The following is a 24014-nucleotide window of genomic DNA, read 5'->3' as shown; positions in this document are numbered from 1 at the left end:
TCATTGGAGGCAGAAAAGAGTTTTCCAGCTGATGGAAGAAGACTGTTTTCAAGATTAGCCCTGTACATGACCTGGTTCATTTGTCCTTCACACAACTGCATTTGCCCTGTTCCACCTATACTGAAACAACCCCAGATCATCACTGATCCACCCCCATGTTTTACTGTAGGGGCAGACAGTCTGGTTTGTAGCTTCTCCAGGCTTCCTCCTAACCAGTAAGTTGGCTGGAGTGGGCATCAACTGAAAATTGGATTCATCACTGAAGAGAACCTTAGCCCAATCATCAACAGTCCAATCCTTGTGATCCCCAGCAAAGAGTAACCGGCGTTCCTCTGCCTTTCATTGATGAAGGGCTTCTCCTGTGCCCTGTGTGACTTCAGACCAGCTTCAAGAAGTCGGTTTCCAACTGTCTTTGCCGAACAAGTCACATTTCTCCAGAGTGCCCACTCATTTTTCAGGTCCCTGGAGGTCTGATGACGATTCCTGAGACAGGAACAGATGAGTGCACGGTCATCTGATGGGGTAGAAAGACATTTCCAGCCGCGACCAGTTAGTAATTTGGTAGTACCACGTTGGGCTTGTTTTTTCTTGGCGTAATGAACGGCTGTCTTGGAGATCTTCAGTTTTTTCACGACCTGTCTCTCACTCATGCCAATTTCCTGCAGTGCCTAGATGGCTGCCTTTGTGGCTTCATGTTATTCTTTTGTTTTAGGCATTATGTGAGAGCTGACAACTTCTGAGTTGTGCTTCGGCTTGAATGTCAGCAGGAAACCACTCTAGGCCTTTGCGTGCGCAGTGCTGCTGATGACATGAAATGACCTCTTATATACCCTGGGAATACAGTTAAGCTTAAGCATGTCAAATAGGACATAAAGTATTATGGAATCAGCTGCACTTTTTGTCGTGCTCATTGTATTCTTCAGGTAATGTATCTTTAGTGGTATCAGGCATCTAATATCTTAAAATCTTTTAAGGAAAACTTACAATTGCAATCCTTCAGATTTCAGTCCTGATTGATGTGGTGGCCTCAGTGGTTGTTCTTTCTTGTTTATTACTCACTGTAATATTCTGAAAAAAACAAAGATTATGGCCTGTGCTAACTGCTGGAGCAAATATCCTGTGGCTTCTTCACAATAAAAGCCACACCATGCATGTTTTGCCATTTTAATTGTGTAGTAGCAGTAGTAGGACAGCGAACTTTAAACAGTGCAGCAGTGCGTTAAAATTACAAACTGTAATGCTGGATTAAACACTAATAAGCCACAAATTTAAAGCCACCTCCCTAATATTGTATACATCCCTCTCACATTCACATGAACCTTGTAACAGGATGATCACTATGGCTGTACGTGTTGGAAATTAATGTGAATATAAATTAAATCAATATGAATGGCTACTGCTGCTATCGTTCATAAATACGAAGAATTGGATTAGTTCCCATGAAGATCTTTAAAATGAACCTGTTTTGCTTATATTGATATTTATAGCATTACAAGCTTCTCACATTCTCTCCTTCTTTGCTTTACTGCAGCACATTAATTGAAAAATTCCAATGTAGTCAAACATTAACTGATTTCTATGTGATGCTGTTGCATTTCAGTCACTGAAAAACTGAGCACATAAGAGGTGACTTTTTTTTTTTTTTTTAAAGAATGAAAGAAAGATTGTTATTTTTGCATTCGTTTCCAAATTAGTCATTGGTCTGGATTAGGTTCTTCATTTTCTTGCCATGTAGTTGTGAGATTCAAAGTCAGGAATCATGCAATACAATCACTAGATGCTCTCACCTGACCTCTACTACTTGCAAACTTACGCTACATTCCTGAATCTAATGAGCTGGTGTGTCAAGTACTTTAAGTGCAGACGATAATAAGAATAGACTGATGTGATATAAGTGGCACTTAAAACGGGTCACACATGTTTCTTACTGTTTCTACATTACATAAGCTGAATTAAAACAAATTTAAACCTTTATGAGGCAGATCTTATTTATAGAATAGTTTGTTGTTTCAAAAGCGTTTGCACTCATGAAATAATCCTCAGAAAACCCCTCTGTCTTTTTAAGGTGTGGAGACCAATAGAAACCGGAAAGACATTTGGCAAACACGCATCACTCATGCCCTGACTTTACTAGGGGTGTGTTCAGAAAGCAGGAAAAAGTTTCCGCACAAGGCCAGGTTAACTTTACATGACTTGTAATGATAGCTGCAGATAGAATGCTATAGAATGCTATGAAATGTGACCTAGTTTGCTCCTTGGTTTTCCCCAACCCTGCATGTATTGAGCCACATTTGAAACAGAACAAGTGTTGGCTCTTCACTCTCCTTCTAGTAATTATTGTGTACAGATGTGAAACCTCTGGCAGCACTGGTTGGCCATGTGGTACGTCACAGACATGAGAAATGTACTGGAAAGAATGAAGTGTTTACACTACGCTGCTGAAGGAGGTGAGAGTTTGTGCTTTCTGCCTTCCTCTCTTATCTGTTATCATACAACAGACCCCTCGACGGTTTTCCACCAACACGTCTTCACTGTCTCTCATGTTGACCAAAGCCGTGAATCCCCCTAGTGAATCATGCTTGTTATTACTCCATCGGTTAAAAGTGGAGTACAGGTATTGGAAACGGATATTTCGTAAAGCTGGTTTCTGTCATTGAGCAAATGGAAGCTCAGTGCCAGCAGAACAATAGTCACCGGACCATGAGGGTTTTTCCCTGCCATCTCTGTCTTTCTGTTTGCACGTCTTTCCTCACACAGCCCTACCCTATCTTTGTAATATGCCGAAACAAAAACAAATCGTTGCTTTTGTGTTTTGTTGTGTTGTATTGTGACGTCGCTCATTCAGTAGATCCAGTCTTGTCTTGTTACACAATGATCAGGTTTCCGCTGTGATATTTTAGTCTCTTTTAACTTTCACACAGTTGAAGCAGCACACTTTACAAACATATTTATGTAGGTATATAACGACCCTTACAGTGCCAGAGAATTCTTATGTATTATTATGTTTGTCAGAAATGAGGAAATACAGAGGAAGCAATCAGTAGGAAACTCCGGGAAGTGCCTCACAGGGGTGTGTGCTGAGTGGAAGTGTTGGTCAACAGTGGTGAAAGACTACAATCAGTGATTGCATATGTCAATGCATTGTGCACGTAGCTGATCACATGATAATTCGCAATAATGTCACATTTTGCTGTAAAAAAGAATTCTTCATGGAGATATTTGCACAAAATATAGATCTAGCAGTATGTTCGCATGTGTGTATTTATTGTTTAAGCCACATGTTGGATCACTCTTGCAGCTTTAATAGTCTTTAAAGCTGCACTAATCATTAGTTTTGTGTTAACAGAGGATTAAACTGTGTTCGCTGGAAAGTGTTGTTCTAAGTGACAACCCAAGAATAGAAGTTATCACCCAACTTTGCTCTTCTTTCAGCTGCACAAAGTGTTTTTTGCTTCAGCCAGTTGTTGGATTTCTAACCCACAACTTTGCTTTTTTGATTTGCTGTCAAAGCTTCTATTAGGATAGTTGGAGCAATCAGCTGTTTCTTACTGTCTCACCAAACCACAGAAAGACAAAGAAAACTACCAGTCGGTGACCCTAGCAGAGCAAAAAAGCAAATTAAGAGCCTGATATACCAATCGGGCATAACATTACGACCACCTGCCTGATAAAGTGTTGGTCCCTCTTATGTGGTCAAAAATGCTCTGAACCATTGGACCTGGGACCAGAGGACTTCTTAGGGTGCCACATAAACAGTCAAACCTAAGGGTTTAATGTCATTAGGTTGGAATATTAACAAATGCTCTTAAATTGTTAATAGGGAGGTGTTCCTCTCAAAACACATTTGCACTTAAGCTGTTGAAGGCATTAGTAGCAGTTTACCACTGCTTTGCTGTGCTGACAGTATATGTTTTGTCATTTTTAATAACTGCCTTACCCTGCTGTGGGTTAAACTGTAGTCTGTGCTATATAATGGTGACTTTCTTTCTTTACTGGCTGATTCTTCAAAGCTATCCTGGCACATTGTGATGTTGAATTTGTGTGTTTCTGCTTGTTTTTCCAGAGATGAATGACACCATCAGTGACAACAATGACACAGTTGGACAGATTGTCAGATACATCATGAAAAATGAAGGTATGTCTCCACATTAACAGTGTACAAATTATGCAGTTTTGTCCTAAATTGAACTACCCAACAATTTGTTTTGAGCACTTGTGACACTAGTTTTACAATTGTTACAAACACAATTTTCAATCAATTGACACAATAATCAGCAGATTAATCTGTGATGAAAATGTTCATGAGTTGCAGTCGATAGTTCAAATGAGCTCCACTGTTAACAATTGAAACAGTAAAATCCTGCTTTTTTTCACACGATTGCAAGAGTAATAATAACATAATGACATTTCTGCCTTAAGTACTTTTAATTTTAATACTTTAAAGTACAGTTTCCTGGTTATGCCTAGATATTTTTAACTTTAGTAACATTTTAAATGTAAGGCTTTTACTGGTAATTTTGCAATGTTGCATAACTTGTTTTTATATTATGGGGGTTGTCTTCATCCTCACTAGCCTGTCTTGCCTTGTCTATACACTACTGTTCAAAAGTTTGGGTTCACTTAGAAATGTCCTTATTTTTGAAAGAAAAATTTTTTTTCAGTGAAGATAACATTAAATGAATCAGAAATACAGTCTTCAGACATTTTAATGTGGTAAATGACTATTCTAGCTGGAAACGCTGATTTTTAATGGAATATCTCATAGGGATACAGAGGAACATTTCCAGCAACCATCACTCCTGTGTTCTGATGCTACATTGTGTTAGCTAATGGTGATGAAAGGCTAACTGATGATTAGAAAACCTTTGTGTAATCATGTTGGCACATGAATAAAAGTGTGAGTTTTAATGGAAAACATGAAATTGTCTTGGTGACCTCAAACTTTTGAACGGTAGTGTATATCGCCTTACCCATGGCCCACTGTGCTATTCCTTAATGCCCAACATACAAGCAGCATCCCACTCATAGAGTACAACTTCTTCTTTTCTTTGAAAATGAAGGCTATGTAAATCTTGTAGTCAAACTGATCAGCCAAAGAATCCCTTTTCTCCTGAAGTTGAGCTCAAAGTCGATTTCTTGTTTGATTTCTTCATGAAGTTGGGTCTCCAGCGGTTAGATTTTGATGGTAGTGTCTTCTCCTCTTGTACAGTATATCTGGCTACACTCTCTACTTACGTATTTATGCGCTGGATAAAGGATGTAAAAGGATGTTTCTCTCCTGTCATTTATGCGAACATTTCTCACCCACTACGAAGTAATGCTAAAATTTTTGACTTCAAGGGGGATTGGTGTGTTCGACCTCTGTTTGCCCTCTTTGTCCTGAATTCATTAGAGCATTATTGTTTGCAGGTATATTATCACACACTATTCAGGAAGGAAGTCAGTGCTGGATGGAGTTGTGTTGTGTGTGTGTGTGTAGTTCTTCTCAGGAATGAGGGTTTCAGGGAAAGTTCATCTACAGGACAACTGCAGTGGAATTTAAGCAGACAATTTGTGATGACAGTGGTTTATACAACCATTACATGACTGTTTCCCACTGGAAGCACACGGATGTTTCGGCTGTTAGTTGATTGTCTTATTCATTAAATTGAATAGCTGCACTACTAACAAATAATATGTGTGTGCCGGAGGTTAAATTCCAAGTAAATCACATCCCGCTCCTTGTATTTCCTTGTTGAGTTGTTTTCATAAGGGGCCACAGCAGAGATAAGGATCAATGCTTGCATTGTTTCAAATTCAATCAACTTGTTTCATATAAATGCGTCAGATGTCCTTTCTGGTGGTGGGGAGTATTTTCCTCATTATTAACAAGCCTTCCACATCATTGCAATGATTTTGGAATCAATTTAACAACTGTGAGTAACTTTGCTTTGAAGGTAGGAATTTTGTTTGGATATTTTAGTGAAATAGAAGACCTCCTGTTTCAATTGAATAATGTTAGCTTACTTTTTTAAAGAGTTGCTTATAAAAGTGGGGCTTATTCCTGATGCTTTGGTATCATGGAGATTCTCTCTCGAGTTCCCTTTGAGGTCATTTAAAGATTTTTTGTGGAAGTGTTTGGATCTCCTTTTCAAGTCAAAGTACTACGACCCCAATATAGGTACATTCTTGGAAATAAAAGTAATAAGTTCAAATTTCTACTTCAGTAAAAGTGCAGAAGTTCATCAAAATAACCTTTAAGTATCAAAAATAAAAGTACTCATTATACAGAGCGGTATTTTTTTTTCAGAATAAAGTCATTGTTGGATTGTAATTATTGATGTGTTTGTATTTCCCCGTGGGATCTATGAATTTTAATCTATGATATTGCATCATAAGTTGTTTATATATTAGATTTGTACTATTAAACTAAACCTACTCAGTAACTAGTAACTACAGTTTTCACATAAATATGGTGGGCATAAACTACAATATTTGCCTCTGAGTATTAGCAGAGAATTTTGCAGAGAATTACAAAATTTAAGTAACTCGTAATTGTATTTACAATATTTAGGTGAATGTGCTCAGGAGACGTCCATAGCAGCTGTTTAGCTTCATCTTCTTTATATATTTAGTCTCATGATGCAAACAGAGGAGCACTTCAGTCTATTGTTTGGATGTTCTGTATTTGGTGTTTGACACACTACAGGCAAGGACTGTCAAATGTGGCAGAGGAGGAAGAAAAAGGAATATGTTCTTGAAATGTTTAGGTTGTAATCCTTGAACTTACTATGGGACATACAGTGTGCCTGCATACATATGAACAGATGGTCTTTTAAAGTTAATTACACAATCATAATGAGACGAGGAAAGGAAATGGGGAGCGAAATTATAGAATAATTTATAATGCACGCTGTGTCTATTTTTTTTTTTTTTAGAATGCAATGCCTCATGCAACAGCCTGAAAATGTAGCTCTGCATCTCAGTTTTTAGCGGAATAACATCAGACAGTCGTGACTCGGAGGTCTTGGTTTCTGGCTGCGTTGGTCAAAGTTTCCATCCACAGTAGTGACTCACAAAACTTTAAAAAGTGTATTTATAAGCAGTATGTAAATATTTAAATGATTTATAACAGACTTGAACACTAGGTTCAGTGTTATATTATAGAAAACACTTTAAAATGGCTTTATATGTGAAGAAAGAGACACAAAAAACACATAAATCTCAACAAGATTTACAATTTATCATTTTATTTGCCTAATTTCCATGGAAAGTTCTTAATCGCAGTCTGTTTTCTTAGAAATTCACTCATGTACAAATTGTATTGATACCTAGAGAGTTTTCCAAAGGTATTTTTGTGCAACTTTGATGTTCACACATGCATCTTATCTGTCAGTATTGATTCCTAAAGCTGAAATCAGCAGTGCACTTTAAACCACACAGATGACTAACATTTGAGACATGAGGCAGTATTGTCCTGCCTGGGTGACTGGTCAATCATTGTCCTGAGCTGTACACGGATTTTTGTTTTTTTTGCCGTTCCTCAAGGGACAAGTTGTGATCTGAATCATCACTGCTTTCGTAGTGACTCATCCTCACAATGTCACTCTGCTGACATGTCATGTTTCAGGACTCCTGTAATGGAAAAAAATTCATATATTTGCTGTATTCTAAGAAGATGCCACATTTTCATATAAATACAGTAAATGTCTGTTTTGCTGCTGCATAAACATTGGTTCCTCAACCCTCAGCGTAAACGACTGATGAAAATTGGCTATGGTTAATGACACGGGTGTTGTTGTTTTTTTTGTTTTTAAAAAGGAAAATAATGATTTTTCATATAAAATAATTAACTGGAACATAGGAAGTGATTATTACCATGTGATTTATTTCCCAGTCCCAGAAATTTGGGTTAAGAAAACAGAGGAAGAACAGGGTTCAGGGTCAGTATGTAGTGGTCTGTATTGTAATAGAAAGGAAACACTGCCCTCTACAGGTGATTCCATAATAAAGACGTCATAGCGCTGAGAGAGTGAGGAGTGTTTGCAGCTGTTTAGTGCTGTCATATTTGAACGGAGTCAGACGATATAATCAGATGTTAAAATGTTGGAACATTAAGTCCTCCACTTTTACTACTTTTGAACTGTGGTATTAAGAAAGATAGTTTTGAAAGATCCGCATTGGATCCACACTGAAAATTAGATCGATTAGATTAGAGTTGCAACGAGCAATTGACTAGTTGTTCATCCATCCATTATCTATTCACCACTTAATCCTCATTAGGGTCGCGGGGGGCTGGAGTCTATCCCAGCTGACTAAGGGTGAAGACAAGGGACACCCTGGACAGGTCACCAGTCTATAACAGAACTACATGTAAAGACAAACATTCATACTCACATTCACACCTACGGGTAATTTAGAATCACCATTAACTTCAGCATGTTTTTGGAACCAGAGTACCTGGAGAAAACCCACGCATGCACAGGGAGAACATGCAAACTCCATGCAGAAGGATCCACGCTGAAAATGCTATATATTAAAGTTGCAATGACAACTGATTAGTTGTCAAGTACTGAGTTAATCATCAACTATTTTGATAATGGATGAATTGGTTTCACTAGTTCTATAAGAAAAATTCTTAATTCTCTTATTTCAGCTTTTTAATTTATATATTTTTGGTTTTCTTCAACTTTAAACTTAGACTTAGATTTTTTTTAATGCCCAGAGGGAAATTCTGTTGTTACAACAGCTGGTTATTTAAACAAGGGGGCAGACAACGACAAGACCACACAGAATATTAGGTCTGGTATAAAGAGAAGGTAACATAAAATAAAATAAAATAGAAAAAAAAAAAAACAATATAAAGAAGAATATACAGAGTGATATAGAAATGTGCAAATGGACATAATGTGCAAATGAGGATGTGTTTTTAATGTGCAATGATATAAATAAGTGTAGATAGTTTACAGATGTAATGGCTTTATGACAGTTTGGGTTGTGGATGACAGAAAATATTTGAAGATGTCATCTTGGGCATTAGGAAACACTAACATTGTCCACAATTTTCAGACTTTATATAGTTAAAAAACCTGATTTATTCATTGACAAATTCATCAATGACAATAATTCTGATCCCTGCTGTTTATTGTGCTTTTTTACCACATAAAATCTAAAGTTTAGATTTAAAACTGATGAAACATTTTCCTGCAGTCAAGTGCTTTTTGCTGCAATGCTATGCGATGTCCGACACTGTGATTGTCACATTTTTTAATCATAAAATATAAGACAACTAACATTAGCAGTAAAAGTGGTGAGTGTGCTGTTACGTGATGCACAAACTAACCGTCAGCCAAAAACACCAAATGGAAAACACCAGCGACACAGGGTCCGTGAGTTGCCATGGCCCCTCCTCCAGAAGCTGCACAGAAAACAGCCACACAAACCAAATAACAAACAGATGGGTTGGAGAGAGGTAAAGTTTTGAAAGGTCTTATAAGAGTTTAGGACAAAAAATTCTGATCTGTGTCAGTGTAGTTGGTCGGACTACAACCAAGCAACTTTCATTTTACCTTTTGGATCAAATGTTAAGTCCTAATTGATGCACAGTTTCATACATCTTGGTGTTTTTGCATCTGTCTTGTTGAGAGAAGCAAGGACATATAAATGGAAGATTTGTAATTCAAAATAATCTAACTCTTGAATAAGAAATGTAATTATATGAGAAAATCCATTTTCTGGATGACAAATTCAGACCCTTCTAAAATCTTCTTTGGCTACGAGTCTTACTTTCATTCAGTCAAGGGTGCAAATGTACAAACTAATGCAAAAGGATGTTCTTGTGAAACACGCTGTGGTTCTTTTGTGACATTAGGTTGATATGGGGTGATAAGAAGGATGGCGGTTTGAGTCAGACATCTGGGTTGTTTATGTGAAATCATTCTGTGACACTCCTACATTCACCTACATGAATCATCTCTAAACAGCTCTGCATTGACAGACGTATGCACATATTTCTTTATCTGTCCACACAGTGTACTCATGGTGAAGTCAGGGAATATATCAGGGCTTGGCCTTAAGGAGATGTGTGTTAGGGAGCAAATTATGTAAATCTGTATCTGGGCTTTTGGCTCTGTGTTGTCTGCAAGCAGAAGTTGGTCGTTATTGTTCATATGCAGTGTGAGAAATTCAAAACTTTATCTCCCAGGGACAAATCCCTAATCACTATGCACAACTTTTCAGAGTCTGGAGCCAGTTTGCTTCAACAAAAGTTTTTTTCCATGGCCTCTCACATTCCCCTGAGGTTGTGATATAGAGTTATTATGTCTTTGGTGATTGCATGTGATGCGCTGTTTAATTGTGTTAAAGTGTTAATCTGTTGTAGCCATCTTTCAATAAGCGCTCTGCTTTTGAAGTCACTGGAGCGTTCCCCTCTCTAATTCCCAACGCTACTTCTATCTCCCTCTCTCTCTTCCTTTCTTCTGCCTGTGTGACAGTTTAACTTTTTCTCTCTCCCTCTCCAGCAAACTCAGACGCCCTTAAAGCCATGATTCATGAAAACAGCATCGATTCCGATGGGTAAGTGTCCTCTCATTTTGCTGTGAACAACAGATTTAAATGTTATTTAAATGTTCTTTTTCTCTTTGTCCGGTTCATTTTAAATTCTCAGAGCACAGGCCACTTGTACTAACTGTCTCGTCCACAAGGTGGCACCATAAGTCTCCTCTAAAGTCTATGTGTGTCTCCAGTAAAATGACTGAACTGAGATCAGTCAGAGCGGGACAGAAACAGTGAATAAGGCCACATTTACTTTCTGATCCATTTCCAGATTGGCAAGGTTTGATTAAGGGCAAGCAGCCGGAGGTTTTTCCTGAAGCACCACTGTGTCCTATATATCACCATATTGTGTGATTATTAAAACTTATTGAGCACAATTATTTCCTTTTTCAGAGAGAATGCACTGTGTGAGCGTGATTATACATTAAAAGGAAAAATTAGATTTTAGAGGCTTTAGAACTACAGTGTCCTCCAATATTACGGAAATAATGAACTGATTAACCAATTAATTTATTGTTAGAAGAATAATCTGCAGCTGTTTATATATTTAATTAATTTTTTTAAGTTTTTATATCTCAAAAATACCAAATATTTGTTTCTCAGATGTCAAGTTTTTCTGCTTTTCTTTGTTCACTGCAAGTTTAGAACTTCTGTTAAGACAAATGGAGGTCTTCTTATTCCCTATTTTGTGGCAGTTTATTGACTAAAACAGGGGTGTCAAACTCATTTTAGTCCACATACAGCCCAGTTTGATCTTAAGTGGGCCGGACCAGTAAAATCACAATAAAATAACCTATAAATAATGACTACACCAAATTTTTCCCTTTGTTTTAGTACAAAAAGGGTACATCCTGAAAAGGTTCACATTTTAATGAATTGTCTTTTGCAAAACATTATGAACAAGCTGAAATTTCTTAAGAAAAGCAAGTTAAATTTCAACAATATGAAGCCTCAATTTATCATTTACACATTACAACTTACAGCTCACAGAGTACCTACAAAGGCACAAAACATTCAGTCACAGGTATCTGGAACTGAACAATATAGTATTTTACATTGTAATCAAAACAACTTGTCAAGATCTAGAAATGATTTTAAATTTACATTCATTTCTACATCTGTGTAGTAATCCTGAACACCTGAACTGGTACACAATACAAACTAAAGTGGGAACTATTAAGGAAGAAGGTTAAGTTATCCCCCTGCATTGTAAATGTAGAACATTTTTACAGAGAATATCCATAAAAGTTGTGGCACTGCAGTGGACAAATTAAAATTATCATTGACTTTTATTGAAAGATTGCCGTTAATGTCGTCGCTGTAATTTCTACACTTTGCAGAGTCATCCATCGGGCTGGACTGGACCCTCTAGCGGGCTGGTTTTGGCCCGCGGGCAGTATGTTTGATACCCCTGGACTAAAAGAATAATTTATTGATCAAAAGAAAAAAAACTAATTAATGAATTAAGAAAATATATAAATAACTGATGCTTTCTAAATCCTTCACCTCAACAGTGTTTGTCTAGTCATAGCTGGATCTGTGAAGAACTGTGAATCTGGGGTTTTTAGGGTGTGGCTTTAGTACCAGTGTACTTTAGGCCTTTAAAAGCATTAAGTGTGTATAGGAGTTAAGAAACAGAACCTGCAATCATGCAGCATGTTGATTAGCTTATTAACTACAGTCGTAACTAAGTTGTTCTTTCAAGGGAGCATTTGATGTGGGGTTGCATGTTATGTTAAGAAAAGTTGTTCTTCATATTACTTTTATCAGACTTGAGGCTGCTTGCATAGTTTTCATTTCAATTGACAGAGTCAGACCAGAGACTCTAAGTATATTAAAGACAGACGGGGCCTGAAAATTCAAGTATCTTAAACCTGCATTCTCTCCAGTGGCCAGCAGGGGATGACTTTTCTTTCTTGAAAATAATGTCAGTGTATAAAAATCTATGAGAAAGTGTTGCCTCAGTTAACACTTCTCTAATGAGTCACTAGTTTTAAAGACTTTTTGAATACAGCATGATGTTCATTTAGTAAATCATAGTCACACTGTAGCTAAAATAGACAATAACACAGGGTAGATTTTACTTTGTACTTTTAGTAGTGGCAGGTTGTTAGTGTATCAGCAAGCACTGTGTACTTGAGTTCTTAGTTCCACCCCTCACTTGCTATGTCTAGTTTCAGAAGACCAAGATACATACGGAAAAATTCCAGACTCAAGCTTTCAAAATATAAGTCCATAAACCAGTGCATCATTTTAAGATGACTATGTCCATATAATCAATTGGTCAGATAGAAAAGCTAAAAAATAACGAGGATTGACTGTTTGAAAAACTATCAAGAATCATGATAATGAATCTGCAACTGTCCAGATTAATTACATTCCAATATATGCCATGCAACATTCTGGGACTTACTTGTATGCATTGTGCTAACGCAGGACAGTGGACCTGCCTGACATTAGCTGGTGCACAATTGTCATAGCGATTTGATGGGAAACATAACTTGACTTTCTGGTGCCTGCTCTGCTGCTTGGATGGTTGAACTTTTCTCAACTTTATAATATATGCAAAGCAAAGCCATAATTTGGTTTGGCAGTGCTTGACATCAGCCCCTTCAAAGTGAATGAAAAGCGTACAACACGTATGGATGAGTCCTGCCCATCTAAAACTGTCAGTTGTTTGCTGCAGTTTTATTTTGCAGCTGATCAGGAACCTTTAATATCATTTAATCTACAGGCCCTTAGTCCTTGGACTCCAAGGGGTCATTTGCATTTCGACATCAGTGTTTCAAATCAAAGCCTGCCTGGCTGCTTGTCACTTTAAAATGACCCTGTATCATAAAAACAGGAGCTGGTGGAACAAGCTGACTCAGTTTAGACGTCTTCATTCGTCATCCTACCGTTCGTTTGTACAGAGCAGAGTAAATGAGCAAGTGTAGTGCTGCTTTGCCGCTGAGATAAGGGGAGAGGGAGTTGGGCAGATAGACAGATCAGAGGAGGAGATGCTTGTGGCTGTAGAGGAGTCTAAGTAAATCGAGTTAGTGCAGAATGTTTTCCCCCTCTCTCTCCTGCTGTCATCTTTCTTTTCTCGCCACATATTGTTCTGGGAGGAAAGGAGATAAAGAGAGGAAAGATGTTCTCCTTTTGTTGGGAGGAAGCCGTGTGGACAAATGGCAGGAGCGTTGCCTCTCCCAAGGATTAGGTATTGAGGTATTGTGCTCGGTCACATTGGGTGTCCTGGGGGAAAAAAATCAGTAGAAATCTGCAATCGCACACATTTCCTGAGCATCTCTTTCATGTGTCTCTCTCCAAGTCGCTTTTCTCCACATACTTCCACCCCTTGTTGTCCTTCCACATTTTTCATTTTGTTCAATTTGCTTTCTATAGTTCTCCCTCTTTCTCTTCCATATCTTTGTTTGTCTCTCTCTCTCAGTCGGGATGGGCAGCCTGCCAATGGATCACTTAGAGATGGTGGAACGGGGGAGAGGGGTATTGGTGGGGTAATTTATGGGATACTTAGGGGGGAGAGAGACAGACAGACAGGCAGAAAGAGAGGGAGGAAGGAGGAGAAAGGGATGGAGAGGGAGGCTACAAGGCGGAGAGTGACTGTTGTGTGGCCAGGGCTAGCTATCAGCCTCTCCAGATTTGGTACTTAACTTCCCCTCTCCTCAGCGCTGCTCTCCCCATCAGTACTCCAGCCTCCACTATCCCTCAGTCTCCTCTCATCTTTCCATAGCAAGCATCTCTTTATCTTGTGTACATCTTGTCTTTTGTTCCTCCTGTGGACTAAACTCATGTTTCACACCTCTGCTTATGTTACGATCATGACTGTACACCAACAAAAAACATATTTTTCATTCAAAGAAGGAAGGAGTTTTGCCTTACACATGCTTCGACACATTTTATCACATTAGTGACTAGTGACTCCCTACAACAAGCCCCTCCTCATTAGTTACATGTATTATCATTTTTGAAAGACCTAAAATTGCGCAGCAATCTCAATATAGACACCTCGATCCTCAGACAGCATACCACTGGTACAACCAAATATTGTAATTAAAAAAGGCCTGTCAAATAAAGAACAAGAAAAGCACTCAGAGAGCGCAGTACTCCGCCAAGGCTGCTCAATCGCTGTATGATTTCCAACGGCTAAGTCCTGATAAGTCCGGAGCGGCCGATTTGTAATAGGATCGCAATCATGTGATCGTCAGCAGGCAGCCTACGTAGTGTTCACTTGTTGTCATAGTTACAGTGAGGCCATGCCGCTGCCTCGCAATGATACAGAAATCTTCAACAAATCCGTGGATCCAGATTATAAGCCGCATCACTGCCAAAATCGAATCACTTGGGCCTTGTGTCATTTCTGACCTTCGCTGAAAATTTCATCCAAATCTGTTTGTCTGTTTTTGAGTAATGTTGCGAACAGACAGACAGACAGACAAGTGTATGCCGATCGTCACATAACTTCGCCATTCCTTGGTGGAGTAATAAACTGGAAATATTGAAATATAATGCAGTAAGGCTACCAAGTATTTAACTCATGTCAATCACTTTTCTCATTTAATATTACCCCTCTTGAGTCAACACACATATAGGCGTGATTTCGTCTTCTGTCAATTTTTGCGTTTTTTTTTTTTTAGTTGTAGTAGACAAACAGACAGACAAGCGTACGCCGATCATCACATAACTCAGCTGCGTTCCTTAGCGAAGTAAAAACATACAATGATTGTGCTAATGTAACAGAAAGCTTGGGAAAGAAGAGTAGACTGGCTAATTGAAAATTAGAATAGTAGTACAGCTCTTGAAGGAGGGCCTTTAAGTCATGTGTCAATGTTTGGCCTCTTTGACTGGAAAATGAATCCTCAAAATATGTGCAGAATTTTTCTTTTTTTTTGCTGATCAACTGAAAAGTTAGACAACACCTGTACATAATTGTGGATCTACAACAATAATTGTTGCACAACAGGGGCAAAGTTGACATAGCATCGATCCTAAGGGACTCAAGATTTTAATGCTACGACATACAATTAGGACAGAAACTAAGTAATCGTTTGCTTTGCTGATTTAAAAAAAATAACATTGTTATATTCTTTCTGAGAATCTGAAATGTTAGAAAGTTAGTATTCTGCACTAAATCCATCACTTTATCTCATGGTCATGTTTACATTTCACTCAGTTCTGCTTTTCTTAGTTCTTAGTTGTTGCTCGGCTCTAATTTTGCTGCCTTTGTTCTTTTTTGCCCTTTAATATCTTATTTTCTAAGTCTTTATTTAATGTCTAATGTTGCACGAAGAGAGAGTAACGAAATTTCGATTCTTGGTATGTCATGTACATATTGAAGAATTGACAATAAAGCTGACTTTGACTTTGACTTTGAAATGTATGTCCTAGTTTGCAGTGTCTTAAAATGTGTACTTATGTCGGACAGCCTGGAAAAGTCAATATTCATTTAACAAACTACCGTTGAAAAGTTTGGGGTCACTTAGAAATATCCTTATTTTTGAAAGAAAAGTTTTTTTTTTAAATGAAGATAACATTAAATTAATCAGAAATCCAGTCTAGACATTGTTAATGTGGTAAATGACTATTCTAACTGGAAACAGCTGATTTTTAATGGAATATCTCCATAGGGGTACAGAGGAACATTTCCAGCAACCATCACTCCTGTGTTCTAATGCTACATTGTGTTAGCTAATGGTGTTGAAAGGCTAATTGATGATTAGAAAACCCTTGTGCAATTCTGTTAGCGCATGAATAAAAGTGTGAGTTTTCGTGGAAAACATGAAATTATCTGGGTGACCCCAAAATTTTGAACGATAGCGTAAACTGAGACCGCTGAATACTCATATTCAAGAAGCTGTAATCAGAAAATGTTTGGTTTTAGATACAGTTTTTAGAAAATATTGGGCAACACCTTACTGCCTTGTGTCTGACTTCACTAATATGCCTCTGGAGATCCTCACCGATATCACAGGGGTTTAATATTCAAACTGTCTACATACTTTTGACCATGTAGTAGGGGTAGGGATGTCCCAGTCAAGATTTTTATTAGCATTTATTAATTTTTTGCTCCTGATTTGATCTGAGCCATCTAATATTAAGTATCTGCTAATACCCAATATTGTTTTTCTAGATAATACACACTTCAAATGTTGTAGATTAGCTGTAGTACATGGTTGTGCAGCTTGGTGAAACCTTGTACTGTTTCATACTATTGTGTTGTGGGAGTTTAGCTAGTTAGGGAGCACCATGACAAAGTCTTTTCTGAAGCTTAATGACCTCTGGCCAACTCAGACAATAAATTATGGTGGGACTAATTAGATTATTGTGCTTGTATTGTATTGGCACTTGAAACAACTGTTTAGTCTCAGCCTGTTTTACGTACATGCATAATCTTGGCTGCAAACATAAAATTAGGCTTATATTTCCACAATTAGCCCAACCTTGATGTTAGACTCAGGCCGCCATGTAGTGTGCTCCAGTGTCTTCCCCCAACTGTCTATTTCTGTGATGCTGGGTAAGAAAAATGCACTCAATATTATACTGCCTGTCCCCCGACGTGTTCAGACACATATATATATAGTATGTTTATGTGAGCGTGTAGGAGCACTGTTTATTCTGCCTTTGTGTGTAAACAATATGAGGAACAGCTCTCCAGAGTCATAAAATATGCAACACACGCTTCCTCTCGAAGCAGAGTGCAAAAAGACAAGTGAGCTGGCCTCAATTAGTGTCTCTTAACGAACTTCTGAAGTAAATACTGTATGAAATCTGCTTTTATATATTTACCGCCAGCTCTGATTGTCTGCTCTGATGTCTGAAGCCTCACCTGATGTTCGCCCCGTACAGGAAATTGATTGCATTTTTAAAGGAAATCATTTAGAGGGATGAGTGGTTGTCAGTAATTGTTTTGAAGTGTGAAATATCAGCGTGTCATTTCTGCAGGGGTAGATTGTGATAAATGAAGCACTACACAATTCAATGAGATTGTATTTTGTCATTAAAATCCACTGAATGTAAGTCAGTGGTTATTTTTCTTTTTTTTTAATGTTTGGACGGAACAGAGTGCTGTAACATTTGATGACCTACAAAAGATTTATTGGTTTATTTTTTGTCATTTTGGATAATTATCACTCAGGAGCTGATTTACATTATTTTGCTTGTGATCAGTCTGTAATAATAGGCCTCAAGCAGTCATATTAATAGAATTAAGTCATGCTAATTGGGTCATTACTAAAGCATAATTATTTAAACATCTTAAATACACAAAAATCTTTAAAAATTGCTAATTTTCTTTCCTCTGTCTTCAGTCCTCCGCTCACCCCCACCTCCCCCAGCACCCCAACCCCTCCAATGACTCCCGTATCGCCGGGGGCACCTCCAGGAGCCGCCAAGCACACCTGCAACCACCTGCACACCATCGGGGGCCCGGGCGGCCACAAGAACATCTGCACCCGCTGCAGCCAGAAGAAATGGCCGCTAATGAGGAAGCCGTCGGCCCGGAAGGCAGAGTACCGGCGCAGTCACCATGGAGAGGTCACGGTGCTGGCAGTGGGCAGGTGGGCAGGTGTGTGTGTGTGAGTGTGTGTTTGAGTCGTGAAGAAAACAAATGGGAGAGTTGGTTTGCTGTAGAGCTGCAGCTATCGATTATTTTAGTAATTGAGTGTCGATTATTCTGCCAATTAAGCGAGTAATCTGATTCCCCGGTGTATTGTACATATATAGCATAGTACAGGGGTGTTGTACACATATAGTGTAGTACAGGTGTATTCAACTAAAACTCAAGGCCATGGGAACATACATGTATTTAGTTATGATGCAGAAATCACATAAATATGTTTTTATGTTTGGTCCATTTAAACTGCTGCTACTGCAGCTGATAGAACACAAATAAGAAAACTGATCAGTTTATTAGTATTTATTACAGAGAATATTCAGTCGGTAACATTAGTTTCACTTTGATTTAGCCACAAATTAATGTGATTTCCTTCATTATGAGACAGTGTCAGACCTACTTGCACTTCAATACAAAATCATGTTTGAATATATGAAGTTTGATAATTTGATTGTCTGTTAGAAATAATCAGCTGCATTGATCAGTAAAATACATACATTACACACGTTTAACAGTTTGTTTTTTTTTTTACCAGCATTCCTGTTTTACATAATTTCCAGTCCCAGCTTTTTACCATAATAAATTTTTATATTCGTCATTATTCTCCATTAAAACAACCTGTTGGCGATCGGTTGATTTTGTGCGGAAAATGAGTCAAATGAAGTGTTAAACGCTCCTGTTTGTATGGACGAGTTTGAAGCAGAAAGTGTGAGTTCACAAAGAAAGTTGAAAACCACCTTCACACCTGTTAATTCTGACTGAGGTTTTAGTTTTTGTCAACTCACACAAAGAAAGCTTGATTGCGTTGAACTGTCTTCATAGTTCAGTCCTCTGATTTGCTAAATGCCATAAACACTAGAAAAGCTGTGCCGGTTGAAATTGAAGTGTCCCAGCATATTTAAAATCCCTTATAATTTATTGATTATAGGTCCTGGTCCATATAGGATGAAGACTGGGTCCGGACTTGGACCACGGTCTGCCAGTTAGTGACCTGGGGTCTAGTATGTGGTGGATTAAACGAAGCCTCGATTCAGAGAATTTTGTCTCGAGGAATTTTAGCAATCAAATTACTCAAATAACTCAAGGAATTATTTCAGCCCTTTGCTGCTTCGTGAATATTTGCCGACCGTCAAAATTTCCCAGATTGATACCTCGCGGTGCTTTAATGTAAAACATACACAGTGTCCTCCAGAGCAGTGGTTCCCCACCTGTTTGGCTTGGAGTCCCCCTATAAGCTGCAGCCCTTTGTCTACCTTACAACAATGGGAAAGAGGCATAGTTTTTGTTTTGACAATGTATATCTAATGAGTCATTGACGCCAGAAGTCTGTATCTGTGAATATCTTTCCGACTTTACCCAACTGTGTTTTGTTTCCTGATGTCGCCGTAATTTGCTGGCTTCATGCTGTCATTTGCGAGCATTTCACCACAAATAACACAATTCTCTCTTGTCCTTCAGTAAAACCAAATTTAAAGTAATTTTCGGGGTATAGCCGGAGTTTTTTTTAGGTGCTGATGAATTTTCACCAGTTTTGAGTTTTTCAGAAATCGTTCCAGTCAGTAATTTTCTAACTGCACACAAAAATAATGAATCGGGATGAGCTAGCGAGCCAACCTGAAGAAAGCATGGACAGGAGTTGAGAGATCAAGGAAGTGTTGCCATCGAAGCAGCGTAGGATTTTTGAGGAAAGAGCAAATAACTGTGTTTTAAAAATGTTTTATAGGTAGACTTGTGATGACACAGTAAGTCTGTTACTCGGCGCCGACCCAGGTTGGGAACCACTGCCCCAGAGGCTGTCAGGCATTAGTGCATATAGAACGTTAACAATCAAACATTTACTCTAAATAATTGTCAATGAAAAATCTGCACTTAATTACTCAGACTAAGTTTGCAGTCCACTCACCAGACTAGTGACCTGGAAAATACAAAGGTGGACGGTCAGGGTGAAGCTTCCGTGGTTAGCCTGCTCTGTGGCAAGGACTCCTGTTAAAGGCACACTGAATAGGAAAGGTTCTCACGGAACTGAGACAGCAGTGGAGAGACTTGTAACATAACAACAGATTTCTGCCTTTCTCAGGATAGCATCAGGATCTTCATATTGAGTACTTACTGCCAACCTACCTCTTTTTTTCTAGTACAACTTTATTTATCCAATCATCTAATCATGGGCAATTGTATGCAGTGGTTATTTTCAATAAAAACATCTTAAAATCTGTAGCTGAATAAACAAATGAGTCAATACAAGCAACCAATAATATCTTGCTTTGATAATAAGATTGCAGGTTTTCAGGTTTCAAAGCAATTTCTTAAAGAGTTCAGTTGCCTGCTTTCTCTTCTTCACCACAGCTAAAGTTATTTTAAAGGTCTCTGTTCCCCTTCTACAATAGTTTATTTGAGCGTCAGACAAATACCAAATAGGTCTGAAATTATAATGTGTAGTTCGTGCTAAGTTAAGCCTCCCTGTGGCTGTTTATACACAGATTGCGTCATAATCTAGTTGTTTTTTGAAATCAAACCATAACGCTCACCTCCACGGCACGTGTGTGTCCACACCGCTAGCAACGCTGCTACTGCCAGGCCTGTGTTTCTACTTGCATTTGATAATGGCATTCAGTCATAGAATGTTTGATTTCACTTCATTATGAAATCAACTTTAGATGCCATTCTGCTACAGTGAGCCACACTTCCTCCATCCTGTAGGTCTGGCTAATGGAAATTTGGTCTTTTATTGAAGAACAAAAAGTTCAGAACTGCAGCTATGGCCGCATGTTTGATTGAGAAACCACAATAACATGAAAATTAAATTGTAATATTGTTAATTTATTTTGATATATGAACAATATTACTGTAGTACACAATACTAACACTACTGGAGTACACAGCACTAACACTGCTGGAATACACAGCACTAATACTACTGGAATACACAGTACTAATACTACTGGAATACACAGCACTAATACTACTGGAATACACAGTACTAATACTACTGGAATACACAGCACTGATACTACTGGAGTACACTTCTAATACTACTGCAGTACACAGCACACTGGAGTAAACTGACTGTTAAATTATCAGAATATTAACAGGGAATATTTCAAAATATTTCTGAGACTAACAACAACAACAACAACAATAATAATATCTAAATATGTTTGGGACATTCTATTTACACATAATAATAATAATAATAATAATAATAATAATAATCGTTATAATATTGTTAACATATATTACAATAATATTGAAGTAATAAGAGTAAATTGAACCTGGCGAAGTTCTGAGGACAAAAACCTTGTTTAGAAAGTGATTACCACTGCACTGAATGTTTTGGTCCTTTCTTAATACTTTTCGTGCTTCTAAAAAACTACTTGTGTAAAAGCAAACAACATTTTACTCGTGGAAATATTTTATACATGAGGGATGTCAAGACTTTGAAGGTTTCAGTAGTCAGAAGGTCTCTCCCAAGGTAGGAAAGCATCGTTGTTTCTCAGGTAAAAAGCAATGACAGAGAACAAAAGAAGCACCTGGAGACCTCTTCTCTACTTTCCAGCGTTTGAAAGTGGTTTAAGACTAAAACAACACACAGGGAACTAAACCCTGACAGTGTGCTATCGTTATAAAATTAGTCCAGGTGTGTCCCACATAGAGTTTAAAGCAAAGAGACCATTTCTCTGTCCATCAGTCAACCCAGGAAGTGTGTATCCTCATCCCCGACACGTAGCGATTGCACTCCTCATCCTTAATGCCCTGCTGAGAGCTGATTGGGATGCAGAGAGGTTTCTTTTCATTTGCACACCCAGATGAATGGTCATGTACGCAGAGGGTCAGCATGACCTGGATACGAATATTCATTTGCTGATTTAATTAAAGCTTTGGAGCGTGTGTGTGTGTGTGTGTGTGTGTGTGTGTGTGTGTGTGTGTGTGTGTGTGTGTGTGTGTGTGTGTGTGTGTGTGTGTGTGTGTGTGTGTGTGTGTGTGTGTGTGTGTGTGTGTGTGTGTGTGTGTGTGTGTGTGTGTGTGTGTGTGTGTGTGTGTGTGTGTGTGTGTGTGTGTGTGTGTGTGTGTGTGTGTGTGTGTGTGTGTGTGTGTGTGTGTGCGCGCGCATGTGTGGCTTACAGTGGGTGGTTGAATTAGACGTCATGTTTAGGATGAGATGAATGAGAGTCGTGAGGAGTGTGTGTGTTTGTTGTTGTATGTTCAGCATCATTCATTAAAGGGCCATTTTCTGTGGTTTATTTATACGGCTCTAAACATACGGCTATAAATAGACTTTTTGCGAAGGGAAAAACCAGCAGCAAAGTCGGTCAGCTAACTGTTGTTTTATTTTCCATCCATCCATTATCTATACATCACTTAATCCTCATTAGTTTCGCAGGGGGGCTGGGGTCTATCCCAGCTGTCTTAGGGTGAAGGTAGGGGACTGTTACAGCTTGGCTCAAAGGCTGCAACAAAACAGGGACATAAACACAGTGTGGTGACTAAAATGATTTTATTGTAACCAAACAATCCAAAATGTGCACAACAAACCACAAACAGAAAGCCCAAAAGCATGCGGCTGAAGCTCCCGCAGGCAGCAGCTCCTGTCAGCCAGCTGCAGTAGGAGTGAGCAAAGGTTAGATAGAGTCGAGCCACTTGATCCCAGGTGTGGCTCATCAGCTGACGACCCTCAGCTCCAGAAAGACAGGAACACCTGTCCAGGTGGAGGGTCGTCACAGGGACACCCTGGACAGGTCATCAGTCTATCATACGATATGGGATGGGAACCTCCTAACTTCAGACATAAATGCCAAATGCTTCACCTTTGGAATAGAATTGTGGAGATGTCCAATCAGAGAATCACAACAAATATATTTCATTGGGGTATCTCCAATTGTCATTAACTCATCATTTGCTTTTCTTAATAGGTCATTCTGTGATGTTCAGGAAATGAGGAGTAATATGTTTCTTAGGTTTAGAGAAATATGGTCTGTTGATATTTGGTATAAACCCAAATTACAAACTTATTGTCTTATAAAGGACAGATACAGTGTGGAACCTTATGTGAAGTATAATGTAAGCAGAACGCAGAGATCCCTGTTAGCACAGTTATGCTCAGGAACATTACCATTAGCTTCAAGATTCAAGACCTTTATTTATCACAAACACAATTGTACATAGTATAATGCGCAGTGATGTATTATGCACCTGTTCCAGACCGAAACAATAAGAATAGAAATAAAAAGTGTCTTAGAGACTGGGAGGTTTAATGTTACTCCAGAGAAGGACAGACTATGTTTGCTGTGTAATTTAGATGAAGTTGAGAATGAGGTTTATTTTATGTTTTACTGTCGTGTATATGAAGATATCAGGGAGGTACTTTTCAATAAGATGTCCTGTGTTTATTTTAATTTCTTTTGGTTGGATGACCATGGGGCTGCACAGTGGTGTAGTGGTTAGCACTTTCGCCTTGCAGCAAGAAGATCCCTGGTTCGCGTCCCGGCTTTCCCGGGATCTTTCTGCATGGAGTTTGCATGTTCTCCCTGTGCATGCGTGGGTTTTCTCCGGGTTCTCCGGCTTCCTCCCACAGTCCAAAAATATGCTGAGGTTAATTGGTTACTCTAAATTGCCCGTAGGTGTGAATGTGAGAGTGCTTGTTTGTCTATATATGTAGCCCTGCGACAGACTGGCGACCTGTCTAGGGTGTCCCCTGCCTTCGCCCGAGTCAGCTGGGATAGGCTCCAGCCCCCCCGCGACCCTAATGAGGATTAAGCGGTGTATAGATAATGGATGGATGGATGGATGGATGACCATGATAAACTTCAGTTATGTTTTAGAAGGGGAACCTTTTTCATGGCAGAATTTCTTTGCCAGGCCTGGGATAAAA

At 38.6% G+C, this 24014-nt stretch overlaps 1 protein-coding gene across 2 annotated transcripts in view; it reads left to right on the top strand.

Moving 5' to 3' along the window:
• Nucleotides 1-24014, top strand: part of rell1 (RELT like 1) — a 44822-nt gene that overhangs the window by 11208 nt on the left and 9600 nt on the right. The window contains exons 3-5 of one of the 2 annotated variants that reach the window (XR_008600648.1): nucleotides 4064-4135; nucleotides 10500-10554; nucleotides 17841-18097. Coding sequence is in view for 1 of the 2 variants with exons in the window: in XM_023274162.3 (XP_023129930.1) it covers nucleotides 4064-4135; nucleotides 10500-10554; nucleotides 17841-18089 (376 nt within the window). In the remaining variant the exon portion in view is untranslated. The remainder of the gene's footprint in view (nucleotides 1-4063; nucleotides 4136-10499; nucleotides 10555-17840; nucleotides 18098-24014) is intronic. The other variant, XM_023274162.3, reaches the window with a different exon arrangement.

The sequence above is a fragment of the Amphiprion ocellaris genome, chromosome 23 (assembly GCF_022539595.1).
Source record: "Amphiprion ocellaris isolate individual 3 ecotype Okinawa chromosome 23, ASM2253959v1, whole genome shotgun sequence".
Lineage (NCBI taxonomy): Eukaryota > Metazoa > Chordata > Actinopteri > Pomacentridae > Amphiprion > Amphiprion ocellaris.
Note: the sequence above shows the minus strand (reverse complement) of the source record. Positions and strands in the feature narration are given on the sequence as shown.